Here is a 16,156-nt window from a genome sequence, read left to right as displayed (position 1 = left end):
AATGTATAATTTAAGAATCAAAGTAATGTCACACAATTAATATCACTTAATATCATGTTCGATTCAGACTCAATTTCTTCAAAAGATTCCCATAACAACCTGTGAAGAGCATTTTTGAACATTCGTTCCAAGTCCTTTTTCTTCTTTGCCACATTTTCATGAAACATGAATTGAACTTTTTCAAGATTGTATCTTTGAACGGTCTTGCAATGGAGAAGACTTTCATTTTCATCATAACCCATGAGAGTGGAAACCATGAGACTACACAATTGTTGTGAATATCCATTCAGAGAAATGTAATTGAAAAATTGAACAATATCATTCATGCTGGATGGATACAACTCCCTATGGTCGATCCAATGATGGAACACTTTCTTTCCTTCAGCATAATCGAAATGGATACGATGTCTCATCGATCTCATCAATTGGAATACTTTGTAAAAGTATAATTTCAATGCAAGATTGGTAAGTGGTTGCTTTGAGGAGGATAGAATGCTTCCAATTTCAATAGTGAGTGTTGCTTTAGAAGATAGCATTCCACTTTTCACATACTTGAAAATCCATTCAATAATGAGTTTGAGTTGTTTGAGCTCAATTTCTTGTACTTTGATGTAAATGGCAAAATTCTTGACCAAATAACGGAATTGAACGAAACCATTCAGGAAATATTTAAAGTAGTGAAGATCAAATTTTGGATTGAAATCGAATTGTGAACTCACATATCGTGGCATACAGGCAGCAATTTTTTCACTTTTGGACCAATGAATATAAACCTTACGTAGAGTGGGATGATTGAATAGCACAAAGAGTTGATAATGGTATTGATCTTCTTTAAAGTAATCAATCATGGGATTAGAATTACTTTGATTCCCATAATAGATTTGAGAATCTCTAAAGCATGGCCAGTAAGTGCTGAAATCAATGAACTTGATATGGTTGTTTTGTCTCAGAGAATGCCAAAAATCAAGATCGTTGGTGAGATTGAATGGCTCTAGAAATCGCAAGGTTAAGCCGTCAATTTGTGTATTCGATTGCTTAATATAGGGCTTAATGGAATCGAATGTAATCTTGTCACACCCCTTTTCTGAGCGAACATTCATGAGAATATTAGGAATTACTTTCTCAATAACATCAATATAGTGTTGGGAATTATCCTTTTGAATTTGCTCAAAACCTCGATAATTACCAAAAGTGGATATCATATATTTAACGATAAAGGAAAAATTGGTATGTGAATTCTGTGCCACGCACAACACTGGAATGTTCCCAAAAATCAATAACTCACACATTAACTGACTCAAATACTGCACAGATGCATGATATTGTCGAACGGTTGATTTCACATCCTCGCAATAGTCTTGGAAATATTCATTGGGTAAACACAAGACCACAAAACTAGGATGAAGATTCACATAATTTTGAAAGAGAGGAGAGCAATTAGAGGGAATTCTTTCATGTGATGGTAGTTGGTTCATTAATCCAGTCCTCTCAAGAAGAGAATTCTCATCGTCCTCAATTCCACCAACATTCACTAATTTGAGTTTGAATTTCATGTGATTGTAAACTACACAATTCTGCAACACATCATTTCCTAAAGTGGCCAATTGGTGTTGTTTGTTACCTTTGGAAATCTTTTGCATCATGGCTGAGGACGTTCTTGTGAGGATATTCTTCTTGTAATGAGAAAAGAACTTGGATTTCAATTCTTCGCAACCCACAAAAAGAATGGTTTCTTGGGAAGAAGAGTTAGAGGATGGTGAAGAATTTGAGGACATGGATGAATGGCTCGCAAATAACTTTAATTTTCTACTGCCGCTATTGCTCTGACCATTATGATTATTACTACTACGAGGTGAGGTTGGAGAGGTGGCTTCATTCGACTCTGAAGACGATTCAGTGAAGGAGGATGAATAAGAGGACGATCCATTCGAGGAGTTAGATCCTTTACGTGTTCGTTGCTGTTGATGTTGTTGTTGTGGTTGAGAAGGTTGATGATCGTTCACGCGTTTGGCATAATGATGAGGCTTATGCACCACCACTCCTAACGACGATGAAGAATGTTTCAAGTTGTACACTTGAGAAGAGTGGTTCTTGGAGAGAGATTCACCCATCTGAGAAGGTTATTGTTTGAATTTTGTTTGTTGTTCGGATCCATTTGAAAACACTGCTCTCTTTTTCATGCAATCGAGAAGAACTCAAGGTCAACTCTCAAACAGTCCTTTTATGGTAATAATATCATTCATTATCATATCCAATTTCAATGAGGTCGCTATATATGAACTAGAGAAGAATTAGGATACTTCCTATTGAATTGTATCATATCATGCCCTTTCACTCATGTCAGACCGATGACAATTGAAAACTTGTCATGATCGCAAATTTAGGGTACATTTAAGGGAGAATTGTTTCAAGATTTTTGAAATGTACTACAAGTAGCATGCTATGACCAAGGTAGTAGTATGAAGTTGGATACCAAATGAAAACAAAGTTCTTACAGACGAATAGCCAATACTCTCTACCCTGTTCAGGTTACTTTTTGGTTCTGGTCGTAGCATGTGTTGAGAAAATGGCATGTAAAACGTGTTGAAATTGAAATGATCACAATTCCTTGTCTTGTGTGGGTAGAAAGGTCATTCTGTTTATTCATTGATAACATCAAACCTCATGAGTTTGAAACTCGTTCTGTTCAATCAAAATTTGACTTTTTTTGAATTAAAAAATGTTGAAACAACTCTCCAAAGCCGCTCAATCATCACAGTTGCTGTTCCGAAACAAGAGTTGGGCTCTCGTAACGATGAAAGCTAACAGAGCCTGCTGTTGCAATTTCTCAACAAGTCTGATGAATTCATCTTCCAAAGATATACAAGGCAACAATGTTCCTTCTCCTGATGACGAGAGAGCTTTTTCTAAAGAATACGAGGAAATATTACGGAAAGCATTGTTTGAATATTTAAAAGGTGAATCGGAATTTGATTTGAATGAGGATGATTTGGGCAGATTTACAAAGGAATGGAGTGGAAATATGTTTAAAGATGAATATGAACGACAACTGTATGAAGAACAAGCGAAAGAGGCGGAAAGGAGAGGAGTTCCATTTGGAAAGGGTGGGTTTTAAAACTAACCATGAGCATGTGGTTTGTTTTTAACTATAGTACATCATCATTAAACATGAAACTGCTTAATTTAATAATATTATTGATTTATTATTATTATCTTTCAATATTTAAAACAATTCGACCAACAACTATTCAACGACTGAATAACGCCCAAATCTTGATTCTATTCATACCATTGCAGACAGCCAAACCAATGAGAACACCTCAACAAAAGCATCTAATACAACAATTCCGATAGTAACACCTAATGTTTCAGCACCGTCAGCATCTGAAATACCAACACTTCAACAAAACAGGAACAAGGATACCACTCATGAAACCCAAAAGCAAAATAAGGAATACTATTCGATCACGGTTTCACCAGAGCACGACAACATGCGCCTAGATAGATTTCTCTCGAAAACATTGGCGATTAACTTTGGTCTTCTTCAAAAAGTGATTCGAAAAAAACACCTGTTGAAGAACGACTCGATTGTTAAAGAGCACAATGAACGAGTTTTTTCTGGCGACAAATTGAGAATAGCAAAGGAATATGTAAGCTCTGAGAAGAAGGAAGAAATTGAGATCAACAGAACGAAAAACGTTTCACAGCCATCTAAGGTGGAAAAATTTAATAAGACAACCCGTAACGAAACTGTGCCCATGATGGAAAAAGATGAAGAGATGGATAGTATATCTTCCCTTTTACTAGGAGAACCTATCTACAAAAAACAAGGTCGAAAATTGAAATTACAGTTGACCGAAGAGCAAGTTGAAGAAATCCGAAGTTGGGTATTATTTAAAAACGATGAAATTATAGCCATTAACAAACCATATGGAATTTGTGTTCAAGGAGGAACCGATCAAAACTTCCACATTGACGCTATTTTAGACGCACTGACAATGGATGGATTTGTTACTAGACCTAAACTCGTCCATAGGCTGGACCGAGACACCACAGGAGTTCTAATTGTTGCCAGGAATAGACCTGGTGCCATAAGGATGCAAGAATGGTTTAATGATACTCAAATTCCACTTAAGAAATGTTATTGGGCAATTACGACAGGAGCTCCAACACCAACAGCAGGAAGGTAAGTCTAAGACCATGATTTTAACTTGTTTTCTATTCTCTCAAATTGCATTGTTCATTAGAATCAAAATGGCCCTTGACATTCAAAAGGATGAAACAGGATTTGAAAAAGTAATGCCTGTCGATGCTAAGGAGGTTGGAGCAGGCAGAATGTCCATAACTGAATACAAAACGATAGATCACATGACTGACAAAATGGCTTGGCTAGCTCTGTATCCTGTTACGGGTAGAAAACATCAACTCAGAGTACATTGTGCAACAGGAATTGGTTGTCCAATTCTTGGAGACTTTAAATATGGCCAAGGTGTGCCAGAATCGCTCACTCACGTCCTTCCTGAAGTTTGTATGAAACGTCTTCATTTACATCACAGAGCAATGATCCTTCCTTATTTGGATTCAAAGTAAGTAATTGTTGGAGGTTTATCATTTCAGAGCTCACAATGTGAAAATACAGAGGAGCAAACATTATTGTAACAGCCCCTCTTCCAGAACATTTCCAAGGTCTATTTTCGTTCCTAATGCTCAATGAGAAAAAGGGCAACAAGTTGTTGTTCAAATGAGATTGCTTCTTTTGAGCATAGTAAAATCTTTAGAATTTTCTTGATTATCGTCATTATACACCTTCAAATCTAATCGTGTGTGCCCGTGTTGGTAAAAATTACAATATCGCTCAACCTTTGGTCTGGAGGTTTTATGAAATGTCGTTTCAGTAAATAATTTGAATAAGTAAACATCTCAAGATATCGAGCCACATCATAGTGGTGGTGTTCCAGTGCAACCAGTTTGGAATCCGTATGACGATTCTAAATTCACAAGTATTTCATATCGTATGAGCGTTGTGAACAACTTACATTCTTTGGAGATGAAATTTTGTGGCTTCCATGATTAAGCAACAGCTGTACCATTTCTAAATGCCCTTTTTCCGCTGCCCAATAGAGAGAATTGATCGAATAATAAACACCGTTTGACTTGGTTCTTCTTTTGCAGGACACATTTACATTCGCTTTGAATTCTTTAAGGAGCATCTGTGCTGTCTGTATACAATTATTTTCAGCCAATATACTCAAAATTGGTTGTTTGAGGCGATATCTTGCATGGAGATTTAAACATATTAAATTGGAGCGAGTGAAACACTTACTTGATAAATATAGGAAATTCTTGAGAAACACCTAGCCAGTCCAATCGCACCTTTAGTAACTCCTTCACCAGAGTCGTGTGATTATCTGATGCAAGACAGCCAACCAAATACTGATCGAATCGAGATAAGAGCCTATAGTACCAGTTAACATCAAATGATGTCGTCGGCAGGTCCTCATCTACATGATCATCATCTTTGCTTTTGATTAAATATTTGTCTTTCTTAATGTATTCCCAAATGATTGTAGGAATTTGAAGCATTATTTGAGAGTTGTCAAATTTGGTGTGAATTTTTCTTTGCAAAATTAAGATATCACCATCAATTAATTCAGCCTCATGTCCAAGTCGGTGAGTGAGCGTACATAGGTCAATCCTTGATGGAAAAACTTCTTCATAAATATCAAAATCGTTACATATCACGTTAAGTTTTGTTTGACACATCTCACTGAAACTGCTCATACACTCAAGAAATGTTTTGTCTGCCTCTAGGGAAGCATGGCCACAGAATAATAATTGCTGAGTATCAATATCATAGTATTTTACAAATATTGAAATATGTTTCGTTGCTGGAGGTTGTTGACTAGCTACTTGCTCCACAAATATTGCATATTCTCTCTCATAAAAGAAATGATCGAAATATTCTTTGTCCAATGTATCAAACGGTCGGTAGGTTCCGTTAGTCCTTGTTACAAAGAGCCAGAGTTTTTGATTTTCTGGTTGAATTTTGTGTTTGTTGTAAATTAATTCTTTTAGTAATGTGATGGGAATGGATGATTCATTAAAAGATCCGATCGGATCCACTAATCCAAAATCAAATATTTCATAGGAATGATGTCTTACTAAATGTTTTTCCGTGATCACTTTAATTTTACTTTCATCCAAGGCTTTCAGTGGACCCGCTTTTGGTTTGGAATTATTGGCATCACTATGATTAAAGTTATTAATATTTGTCAGTTCCGTATGATAGTGTGATGATTGTAGTGGTGCGACGCTCGTGTCGGAAACCATTGGGATGCTGGTGATAGGTGTGTCCATTTTTTTTACTGTTAAAAATTTTTTTTTACCATACTTTCATTCCCTTATTGCTTAACACGACTACATGTGTTCTGTTATACTGAACCCAAGCTCTGTAAACATGTCCTTCACATTGTAGTAATTGTCATATATGAGTAAATGATGATTACCAAAAGTTGAGTCCACAAAATCATTCACACGTTGCATTCTGAGTCGCAGCTGAGTTCTGCATCTGAGTAATGACGTCTCTTTATCATACACAACTACAGGAGCGATAATGACATCCCTAGTATTCTTAATCTTAATAAGAGTAGCCATAGCTGAGGAAGCTCCTAATGCAGCCACCGTTTTACCATTCATGTGACCTGATTTTACATTTTTCAAGCCAGTCACAGTTGGCATGTCCACACGGACAGCAACACCCGTACCACTCTCAAAGTGAGTAGTAAGCTCGAAAGGAAGGCCTGGAATCATTGGAGCTGTACAGTGAGCAATTAGTAATTCGTCTTCCATTCCGTTTTGTGAAGGTGTGAAATCTACGATATTGGCCATAAAGGGTGATTTGTTTAAAAACTTTTGACACAAGATCATTGCAAGTAAGGAATTCAATTCTCCTTCACAGGCGCTTGCTTTCATTGTCAATAATTTTCCATCACTTAATTTAAGTTGTGGAATACCATTCAACAGTCCAAGAGCAAGACAGGGTGTTGTCTTGATGTCAGCAATTAAATCAAAGCATCCAATGGTAAATCCGTCCAGTTTGTACTTGTTGAGAAGTCGTTGAATGGCAATATAAACTTTGCAAGCTTCAATAAGACTGTCTGTTGGCACAACAGGGAGGGATTCAGTAGAAACCTTACTCAGCACTGTCTCTCCAGAACAAGAATGATCGCCGTCTGATGATTTACATGAACCACTATTGGAAGAACCACATGTTCCAGTAGACCCATGACAGTGAGTATCTTCAGAATGTGTTGTATCTTTCTTTCTTCCACCGCAACATACTGATTTCACTTTTTGTTCCTGGAGTTCTTGGACGAGAATTGCAACTTCCTTAGCCTCATCAACTGTAACATCCTTGAACGTATCATAAAGCTCCTTGGATGATATCTTTGTAAATGGTAGTCGAAATGATGGAGTAACGACCTCCAAGCCACCATTTTCTTGTAAGGATTCTTTCGTAACAAAGTCCTTTTCGTTAATGAGCCATGGTGAAATCTCTCCAATGAGTCCTAGTCTTAAATCCAGAAAATGTTTCCAACTCTGCTCGTATCTTGTAGCAAATTCTTCCAGCTTTGAATGAATTAGATCTGTTTTGTTAACCAGCACCGACGGAATCATATAATTTCTAAAATATTGACGAAGCTCTAGAGACGCAGCAATTGAATTGTGATAACTCTCTCCATAAAGTACAATTGGTTTTTTGAGTGAAACTAAATCTTGAAGTAATTCCTCTGTTCCACCTGTTAGTGGGCACACCAATAATACATTGCAGTCTTGATAAATTTGTTTCAATTTTTCCACACTTGGCTTGTTTTGCTTTGTCATCGACAAGATTGTTTGCTTATCGATATTGTAGTTTGGAAATACGACACTGTTTAAAATTTCCTCAGTCTTTTCTTCAAATTTTCTTTGCATTCTTTCATGCATACCGCTCCATGCAAATAGAACTCCCAATTTAATAAAAGATTTGTTTTGAAGGCTTGATGATGAGCTCTCCTCCACGCCTGTTTTTACATTGGAATGAAAATTTTTGTATTCGGAACAATGGGAGAGAAGTGTGGTGGACTCTTTTACAAGAGTACTAGCTGCCATTGATCCAAAAGAAATGAACTGGCTCTTTCTATTCCATGATGGCATCACGGAACGATAATGTTGTTGCCATTGCTGCTTTGTCAATGAAATGATCTTGTTGGTATGTCTTTTCATTTTTTAATGGTAAGAGTAGCCAACTTCAGGACCATAAAAGGTGCTCAATTAAATAAATTCAACACACTGACAAAAGGAAGCATTGAAGAATTTGAATCTAATGAACATGAATATTCCGAAAGAAAAGATGAGTGAAGAAAAAAATGCAATCTTCCGAAGACTCTACTCCAACGTCTCCACAGCAGCTTGAATCAAAGCCTTCTGCCAACGATAAGAGAGTTGTCATCATCGGAATTATGGGTGATGCTCTAAAATCATCAACAGAAGGGTTGGGACTTGTGGAGGAGCTGAACAAACAATGTTTGGTGTGTATGAATTATTTGATGACGAATATTGCATCGAGTACTGGCTCCAGACTTGGAAACCAACTAAACGAACAATCAGGGCAGCAACAAACGGAAACACAGAATCTAGAACTTAAATATTTATTGTACATTTATGTAAATATTGACAGGTTGTTAGACAGAAATAAGAGTAATATTAACAATGATAACGCATCCGATTTGGCAAAATTTTTCTTGTATTGCACGGAAAATATCGAGAAACATGCAAAATTTAATTCTGTTTATGGAACGAATATTAACAAGCTAATATATTATTTGAAAATAGTATCAATGTATTTAAATTATCAGGAACATTCTTTCCATGGACAGCTCTTGAACTTCAACGAAAAGGATATCATTTTTCATGCTCAATTAATTTACAAAGTCTGTGTCAGATTTTTGACCAATTACAGTAGCAACTTAAAACTGGTGGCAGTAACACTTGTTGCACTTTCTCAATGCGCCAAATTCTTAAATTCTGTCGATGATTTCAATACAGTATTTCGAATATTTTGCACTTACTTGGACTACAAGACAAAAGAAATGTTAAGTGCTTCACAACAAGAGCAAGTATCATCTAACAGCAATACCTCTCCCAGAATTCAGAGAGATCTCTTTGATAGCCTGGTGAAGTCAACAACTAATGTAATTGTGTGTAGAAATGCTTCTCAAGACCAGAAACGAAAACTTTTTTTTTCAGTAATGAATACTGGATTGGTGTTATTTAACAGCCTCAAGCTACGGGGATTCGATGTCAACCCTAATATTAGGCATTCGATATCAATTATCGACCAAATATTAAGATATTGCTCTTCCATCTATTTATTTGTCTCTCAAACCCTCGAAAAGTCTAAACAGCACAATTGTGAAGAGAACAAAACTTTAATATCAGAATTTATAATAGAATATGCCAAGCTCAAGATAGACGAAAAAGAAGAAACAGAACACTTCACACTGCTAACAGCTCTGGTTTCGTGGATACTTCACGAAAAACCTATGCAAGATATACTGACGCCACTTCTTGATATTGTTTGGAAAATTTTAGATACGATATTTACTCGTCCTAAAAGAAGCATATTTTCTACTATTTACTGTCTTATTTCGGTTCAAATTGCTATATATATGGATACTTACGAAAAACGTGACGATTATGTTGAATTTGTTCTCAACAACATTTTACGGGTTAATATTTTCTTAATGCCCGAACTAATGGATGCGTTGAATAAGAAATTAGATTTGAGTGATCTAAAACTTATATTTTCAGAGTACCAAAAATCAACTCTCTATTCATACATGTACCTGGTAGTCAACAATCTTGTCACAATCCCTCAAACGAATCCATCCAGATATATTGATTTTATGTATGACTTTTCCAAAGAATTGAGTGACACATTTTCTCAAGCATTTTCAAAAAATAGACCATCCAAAGGCCCCTCACTGATCGATGAATTAGTATCAATGGAGGATTTGAAATTTCACCTCAAGAATATATCAAGCTTGCTTCTAGTGTTCATACTAAAGATATATTCTAACAACTCTAAACTGATGAACACTTCACAAAGTTTAGCACAAATAGAGAAAAATGAAAAGATTTCTTCTGAGAATGTGATTCAAATAATTAAGATTTTTGCCAACACTGAGTTTATGAAAGATTTAGATTCTGTTTCTCTGTATATCCAGTTCATGAGCAAGATCATCCAATATCATCATCATACTATTTCTGACTTTATTTCCTCGGCCACTATTTTCAACACCCTCAACACACAACTGACCACATCTGCAGGAAATATGGTACTTTTATCCATTATTTACTTTTACCTTAATTTTTTCTCCTCTCTCGTAAAGAGTAAGCAATATCATGAAGATTTGTTCAAGCCACATGTCATTCCGTTCATGTTCAAATGTTTGCTGAACAGTAATAAGCAAATTGTGCAACAAGCACATCATGTATTAATTACCTTCTTTACAGAAAATTATAATGTCAGAAATTTAATTTTACCTCACTATCTCAGAGTTGCGTGTGATAAGAAGTACTCGAATACCAATTCTCATCTCCAGTCCTTATTTTGCAATTCTTTTCACTTTATTTTTAACCATATCAAAGATTCTAGATTAATTGAACACTCATTGAATCAAATTGAACAATTGATTATTCATTCCAACCAAGCTTCCCAAAAACATTTGACCAAGCAATTGATTCTTCTTTTATTCCAATCTTCACAAACCATTGAATATTCTCACCTTCCAATGTTATTTTCTCTTTTAAAAAGAGTTCTCCTCTCAGATAAGCAATTACCACTTTCTTCACTACTCAGAGATTTTTATCATATTGTGAACTCTTGCATTGACTATGTCAGAAGAGATGATTGTGTACAATTTTATTTGGAATTGAGTAAGGATATGATGTGACAACTTCAATGAAACGATAATTATTGCTCATTCTCCCGTTTGTTACTACCAATTTTTCTTGAGATACCGCATGATTTGCAAGTAGCAATAAATTCATTCTTCTCTGAGAAAATTTTGAAACGAAAATGCTCACATTCAAGTTGAGCTCGATGCTGTATTTCCTTCCAATCGAATTCGTCGTTGGATGCCTCTTCATGAGAATCATCGGTTTGTTGAATAGCTTTATCTTTGTAAAGCTTCTTTTTGTACAGACCTTCATAATTGATCCTCACAGAGTATGGCGTTGAATAAGAACGTGTGAATAATTTTCTAATCTTGATATTTAAATTGAAAATAACCATTTTCCTTCGAGTTAAATGTTCAAACAAATTAAGAAAAACAGAATAGGGATCTGGGGCATTGACTTGCTCGTTTGGCTTGTGATATTCTTTTCCTACGAACCGATGCAATTCATAAAACAGCACATTGTTGTCAATCTTTTTCAATGTGGTAGAAATGGGTTCCAATGGTCGTTTCTTTGCAAGCCAAAGAGAAAGATCCTTTTCTTCTTCCCCATTCAATACGCTTTTGAATTCTCTCAATAACAATGTTTGAAGAAAATAATGAGAGCGAATAATTTCACATCGTTTAGAGTCAATCAAACTGCATGTCAGGAACAGAAATTGCAAATCAAAATTTGTGAAAATATGGAACCACACCACATCCAACGAGTTCAGTGGTGTAAATGCTGTGGAATTTTGTTTTGGAGAGGATAATGCTGTACGCTCTTGTGCCAGTTTCTTCTTTTGCTGTCGTTTGGACAAACTTGTTGGTTCCGAAGCAAGCAACTCATCACTCTCTTCCAACAATGAAAATGACATTTTTTTTCGTTTTTTCAGTTCTGATCTCTTTATTTTGATTCACAAGATCTCATTACTGTTCGTGCAAACTTCAATGTTAGAACATCATGCTTCCGTTGAATGTCATTGAAGTGAGGCGTGTGAAATATTTACAAGAGGTAATATCCTCCACGTAATCGCAAGACAAGATGAAGGGTTGAATCTTGTTGCAAGTTATAATCAGAAACTGTTCTTCCATCTTCCAATTGCTTACCCGCATAAATCAAACGTTGTTGATCTACTGGAATACCTTCCTTGTTAAAAATCTTGCTCTTTACATCTTGAATGCTGTCATTAGGATCCACTTCCAACGTCAGGGTCGTTCCTGTTAAAGTCTTGACAAAGATTTGTCGACCACCTCTCAATCTCAACACCAAGTGAAGAGTTGCATCTTTTTGAACGTTGTAATCCGTCAATGTTCTTCCATCTTCCAGCTGCTTACCAGCAAAGATAAGTCTTTGTTGATCCGATGGAATGCCTTCCTTATCAAAAATCTTACTCTTGACATCTTGAATGCTGTCATTGGTTTCAACATCCAAAGTGATGGTTCTTCCAGCCAAGGTTTTCACAAAGAGTTGCATACCACCTCTCAATCTCAACACAAGATGAAGCGTTGCATCCTTTTGAACATTATAATCAGAAAGAGTTCTTCCGTCTTCCAATTGCTTACCAGCATAAATTAAGCGTTGATGATCTGCTGGAATTCCTTCTTTATCTGCGATTTTGTTCTTGACAAGCTCAATAGAGTCATTCGACTCTACGTCCAATGTAACAGTTCTACCAGTCAAAGTCTTGACAAATAATTGCATTTTGTTTGTTGTTGTTGTTGACAATTCGGAGAGAAAGATTTTCTGTTTTAAGGATTTTCCTTGCACTCTGAACTACAGTAGAACTAAAAATACATGTCGAAACATGAACTGGTTCCACATGATGGACGATTATTAAAAACCACACAAGTTCAACATGGTACTCGTATCTTACCGGAATTCAAAAGCCGAAGTTTAAAATTTAAATATTTCTTGCATCTATTTAGGAATGATGATCGTATGACAATCAATCCGAGCATCTAAACACAAGACATCTCTTGTTGATCGGGAACGGGTCTAGTGGTTTTTCTCTAACAACCATCAAGACCAGCAATAGAAGAACGTATTCGGTTTCTTAGTATGATTTCTATCAACGAATACTCCCAGCGAATAATGGTTGCTCATCTTGGACAGCATTTAATTATGGTTGATTTTAAAAAAAATTTTATTATTTGGTGTAACACGCTTTTGGAGTTGAGAAGCAAATACTCTGAAATTGTGTTAAAACGAGGAGATTAGATCTGCCAAATTCTTTCAACAGTCAACACAAAAAACAACCACCACTTTCTTGACACATGTCCACACCAAGCAACGTCCCATCCTACTCGGATTTCAAATCCTCTTTCACATGCACCAAATGCAACGCTTTCAATCCATCACAAGACATTCGTACCTCTCATACTGGAGCTATTCATCGTGTGTGTTCGAGTTGCCATTCAACCAATGATTTGTATTATCCTGCAACAGATATTGTCATTGACTATACCTATGTCTCAACCTGCCATCCTCAGTGTTCATGCACTCAATTCACTCCAACCTCTCCTGGAGATATCATGTGTACTTGTGGACATTTGGGAAGTTATCACGGAATGAAACAAGTTCCTTCTCAATATAAACATTTGAAAGCAAAAGTGAAAGTGAGTGAATTGAAGAGTATCAATCAGACTGAACTTTCTTTTGATTTGTCTCAATGTGAAGCCTTTTAAACATTAAAAATCAGCCCACGAGTTCATGAACATAGCAAGACTGCCAGCCCTCCGAGACGAGGGCGAGAAATACGAAGGCGAAATGAGAAATTTTTGGCAAATTTTGTCTGTTCTTTTCCAAAGCTTTCTTTGCTCTTCCATCAAATTTCAAAGAATCATCAAAAAAAATGCTTCGTCTTGTTGTATTTGTGAAATTCTTTCAAATTCTTTCAAATTTGTTCGGATTCTGTTAAATTCTTTTAAATTCCATCGGATTTTATGGGCAAGACATTTCAAAGTCTTTATTACTATATCTCGTCCAATTTAAGTTGCAAAAAGCACCAACAACTACCCATCGCATATGAGCAATGCGTAATACTTCAGTTTTGCTTTGGGTTTTGATTCTAATTCGTTCTTTGCAAGATTTGAATATCTTGATTTCCCTGAACTTATTTTCTACTCTAATACGAACACTAGAGAAAATTTTGCGCAAGGATGGGTCGTCTGGAGGAGTAATTACACGAGGAAGCCCTTTAAAACCACTGTCGCCAAAAATGAATTCTGATGCATCCATTTCACTCAACCAATGAGAAGAGGTTTTGTTGAACAATTCATTATCATTAACTCTTCCTGGAAAACAAGGCGAAAGATATCCAATATGGCCAGAAGGAGTCATTGCCATCAGGATTGTGATGCTGTGTTGGTTTTTTTTTGCAGAATAGAATTCAAAATCCAAAATTGCGGAATCACAACAAAATGCAGGCTGTTCTGATCCGTCTATTATTATGGTAATCAAATGCTTAAAATATTCTTCACTATTATCCATTCTGAATTGCAAGGTTTGCATACATATATAACGTTTTAGCTCGATATACAACCAATCAAGAACTCTAATTCTTATAGTGGTTATTGCTCGTTTTTCAATTTGAAAAATGCAACTTAAAAATTGGTCCGTACAATATTGCCGCAAATGTGTAAGTGTTATCATAATTTCATCTTCCACTGGAATTTCTATTGGTCTTCCTAACGCATTGAGTCGTGTTTGCTTTCTCAATTAGATTAATTCATGAAAACCTTTTTCACATATTCCAGTAATTTTATGAATTACATTGCAATCAATGACATACTGAGTGAAATTACCTTCGAAAACATGAGGAGAATTTGAAATATTAGAAAAATTTATTTTTTGATCAACTTACTTGGAGTGGTATGAGTTTCAATTACATCATGCTCACATTCATCATCCGTTTCACTTTCATCAATAATTTGATCTTTGGTTCGTTTTTTGGATGATCTGTTAGTTACGGATGAATTGGGGTTAGTTTTTTTCTTTTTACCTGATTTATGGGAGCAATAATGGCGAACCAAGTATTTGATTAAGTGAGAACCTTTACAGAAAAAAATATTAGACTCGGTTTGACCTTTTTTTTCCTTAATGTAAAGGGTTCCCTTACAAACAGCGCCACACATTGAAGAAGAGTCAACATTTTTACAACCACTACACATAACGTCTTCAATAGCATTCTCTTCATCAGATTCTCCATCAAGAATTGACTGCTTTGAATCATTGGTTGAAATGACCTCATCATTGATTTTGTCAATCATTTCAGCCAATCTTTTATTCTCAGTGTTGTCCAGAGCATGAGATTTCTTGCATAGTATTAGTGTTCGATATTTTCCGACGTAAATTTTGGGGAATCCTTTGGCAGCCGTACGGATGGTGCAACAAATACATTCTTTACCGCTAAGTTTATCAGGATGAAGCTTTGGAGAGACATCTTCGCTGAAAGTCCCTAAGGATTGTGTTTGAGACATTGATCCCAATGTCGCTGGAGCCGTTACAGACCTTCTTTTATGGGGAGTGGTTGAATTTTGTATTTTGTGGAGAAAATCACCATCATGTGTCTTTATTCCTTTACATATCAAACATGTGCACAGTGGAATCTCTTCATTGGCAACACATGACTGATGATAGCATTTGGGAATGTGACGATTGAACGCAAATGCATCAATGTTGGTGTTGCAAATAGGACAATTTTTCTCCATGGTGTGCTGCTGTTTTTTTATCTGTTTTTGACTGAGGATTCCGTTTGCTTCTTCACGTTTTATGAATTTCCGTTCAAATTTTCGGAATTTTGCAAAACTGATTGGAAATACCGAGAAAGAGGCTGAAGCATTCGGAAAGCATGGGAAAGTTATGAATTGTCTAAAATTTTCTGGTGTTTTTGCAATTTCCTTCGTATTTCTTTCCCATACCCCCGTGTTGCAGGATGGATTTGGATTCAGGAGTTGAAAAAAAAATAAATGACTTGGGAAGCGGCCATGTCGGTTGGTTGAACAACTCATCGAAAAACAAATTCACAACAACAATCTAGTAATCATCATCGTTGTGCTTTACCACCACATCATCAACAACATGCCTAAGGAACCATCAACAAAGAGACTACCATCAACCAACACAAAGTCAGATGAAGGTAAATCTGAAGGGAAACGGAAGAGACGTTACAAAT

General features: G+C 36.0%; 9 protein-coding genes across 9 annotated transcripts; 3 read left to right on the top strand and 6 right to left on the bottom strand.

Annotated features, from left to right (window-relative positions):
* Window positions 1-17: 17 nt before the first annotated feature.
* On the bottom strand, window positions 18-2,111 carry C9374_007322 (uncharacterized protein; the record flags this gene model as incomplete). Its single annotated transcript, XM_044697275.1, has 1 exon — window positions 18-2,111. The coding sequence occupies one exon, from the start codon at window positions 2,109-2,111 to the stop codon at window positions 18-20; it is 2,094 nt and encodes a 697-aa protein (XP_044546445.1).
* A 608-nt stretch (window positions 2,112-2,719) lies between these two features.
* Window positions 2,720-4,745, top strand: C9374_007321 (uncharacterized protein; the record flags this gene model as incomplete). The annotated part of the gene is made up of 4 exons (XM_044697274.1): window positions 2,720-3,104; window positions 3,298-4,186; window positions 4,248-4,586; window positions 4,640-4,745. The coding sequence occupies 4 exons, from the start codon at window positions 2,720-2,722 to the stop codon at window positions 4,743-4,745; spliced, it is 1,719 nt and encodes a 572-aa protein (XP_044546444.1).
* A 69-nt stretch (window positions 4,746-4,814) lies between these two features.
* Window positions 4,815-6,357, bottom strand: C9374_007320 (uncharacterized protein; the record flags this gene model as incomplete). The annotated part of the gene is made up of 3 exons (XM_044697273.1): window positions 4,815-4,988; window positions 5,037-5,274; window positions 5,324-6,357. 3 exons carry the CDS (start codon window positions 6,355-6,357, stop codon window positions 4,815-4,817), a joined length of 1,446 nt encoding a protein of 481 aa, XP_044546443.1.
* A 60-nt stretch (window positions 6,358-6,417) lies between these two features.
* On the bottom strand, window positions 6,418-8,265 carry C9374_007319 (uncharacterized protein; the record flags this gene model as incomplete). The annotated part of the gene is made up of 1 exon (XM_044697271.1): window positions 6,418-8,265. One exon carries the CDS (start codon window positions 8,263-8,265, stop codon window positions 6,418-6,420), a length of 1,848 nt encoding a protein of 615 aa, XP_044546442.1.
* Window positions 8,266-8,408: 143 nt separating this feature from the next.
* Window positions 8,409-10,997, top strand: C9374_007318 (uncharacterized protein; the record flags this gene model as incomplete). The annotated part of the gene is made up of 1 exon (XM_044697270.1): window positions 8,409-10,997. One exon carries the CDS (start codon window positions 8,409-8,411, stop codon window positions 10,995-10,997), a length of 2,589 nt encoding a protein of 862 aa, XP_044546441.1.
* A 20-nt stretch (window positions 10,998-11,017) lies between these two features.
* On the bottom strand, window positions 11,018-11,857 carry C9374_007317 (uncharacterized protein; the record flags this gene model as incomplete). Its single annotated transcript, XM_044697269.1, has 1 exon — window positions 11,018-11,857. One exon carries the CDS (start codon window positions 11,855-11,857, stop codon window positions 11,018-11,020), a length of 840 nt encoding a protein of 279 aa, XP_044546440.1.
* A 128-nt stretch (window positions 11,858-11,985) lies between these two features.
* On the bottom strand, window positions 11,986-12,684 carry C9374_007316 (uncharacterized protein; the record flags this gene model as incomplete). The annotated part of the gene is made up of 1 exon (XM_044697268.1): window positions 11,986-12,684. The coding sequence occupies one exon, from the start codon at window positions 12,682-12,684 to the stop codon at window positions 11,986-11,988; it is 699 nt and encodes a 232-aa protein (XP_044546439.1).
* A 572-nt stretch (window positions 12,685-13,256) lies between these two features.
* Window positions 13,257-13,667, top strand: C9374_007315 (uncharacterized protein; the record flags this gene model as incomplete). Its single annotated transcript, XM_044697267.1, has 1 exon — window positions 13,257-13,667. The coding sequence occupies one exon, from the start codon at window positions 13,257-13,259 to the stop codon at window positions 13,665-13,667; it is 411 nt and encodes a 136-aa protein (XP_044546438.1).
* Window positions 13,668-13,923: 256 nt separating this feature from the next.
* C9374_007314 (uncharacterized protein) lies at window positions 13,924-15,461 on the bottom strand (the record flags this gene model as incomplete). Its single annotated transcript, XM_044697266.1, has 3 exons — window positions 13,924-14,695; window positions 14,774-14,786; window positions 14,846-15,461. The coding sequence occupies 3 exons, from the start codon at window positions 15,459-15,461 to the stop codon at window positions 13,924-13,926; spliced, it is 1,401 nt and encodes a 466-aa protein (XP_044546437.1).
* Window positions 15,462-16,156: the final 695 nt, after the last annotated feature.

Source organism: Naegleria lovaniensis (assembly GCF_003324165.1).
Source record: "Naegleria lovaniensis strain ATCC 30569 chromosome Unknown tig029, whole genome shotgun sequence".
Taxonomy (NCBI): domain Eukaryota; phylum Heterolobosea; class Eutetramitea; order Acrasida; family Naegleriidae; genus Naegleria; species Naegleria lovaniensis.
Note: the sequence above shows the minus strand (reverse complement) of the source record. Positions and strands in the feature narration are given on the sequence as shown.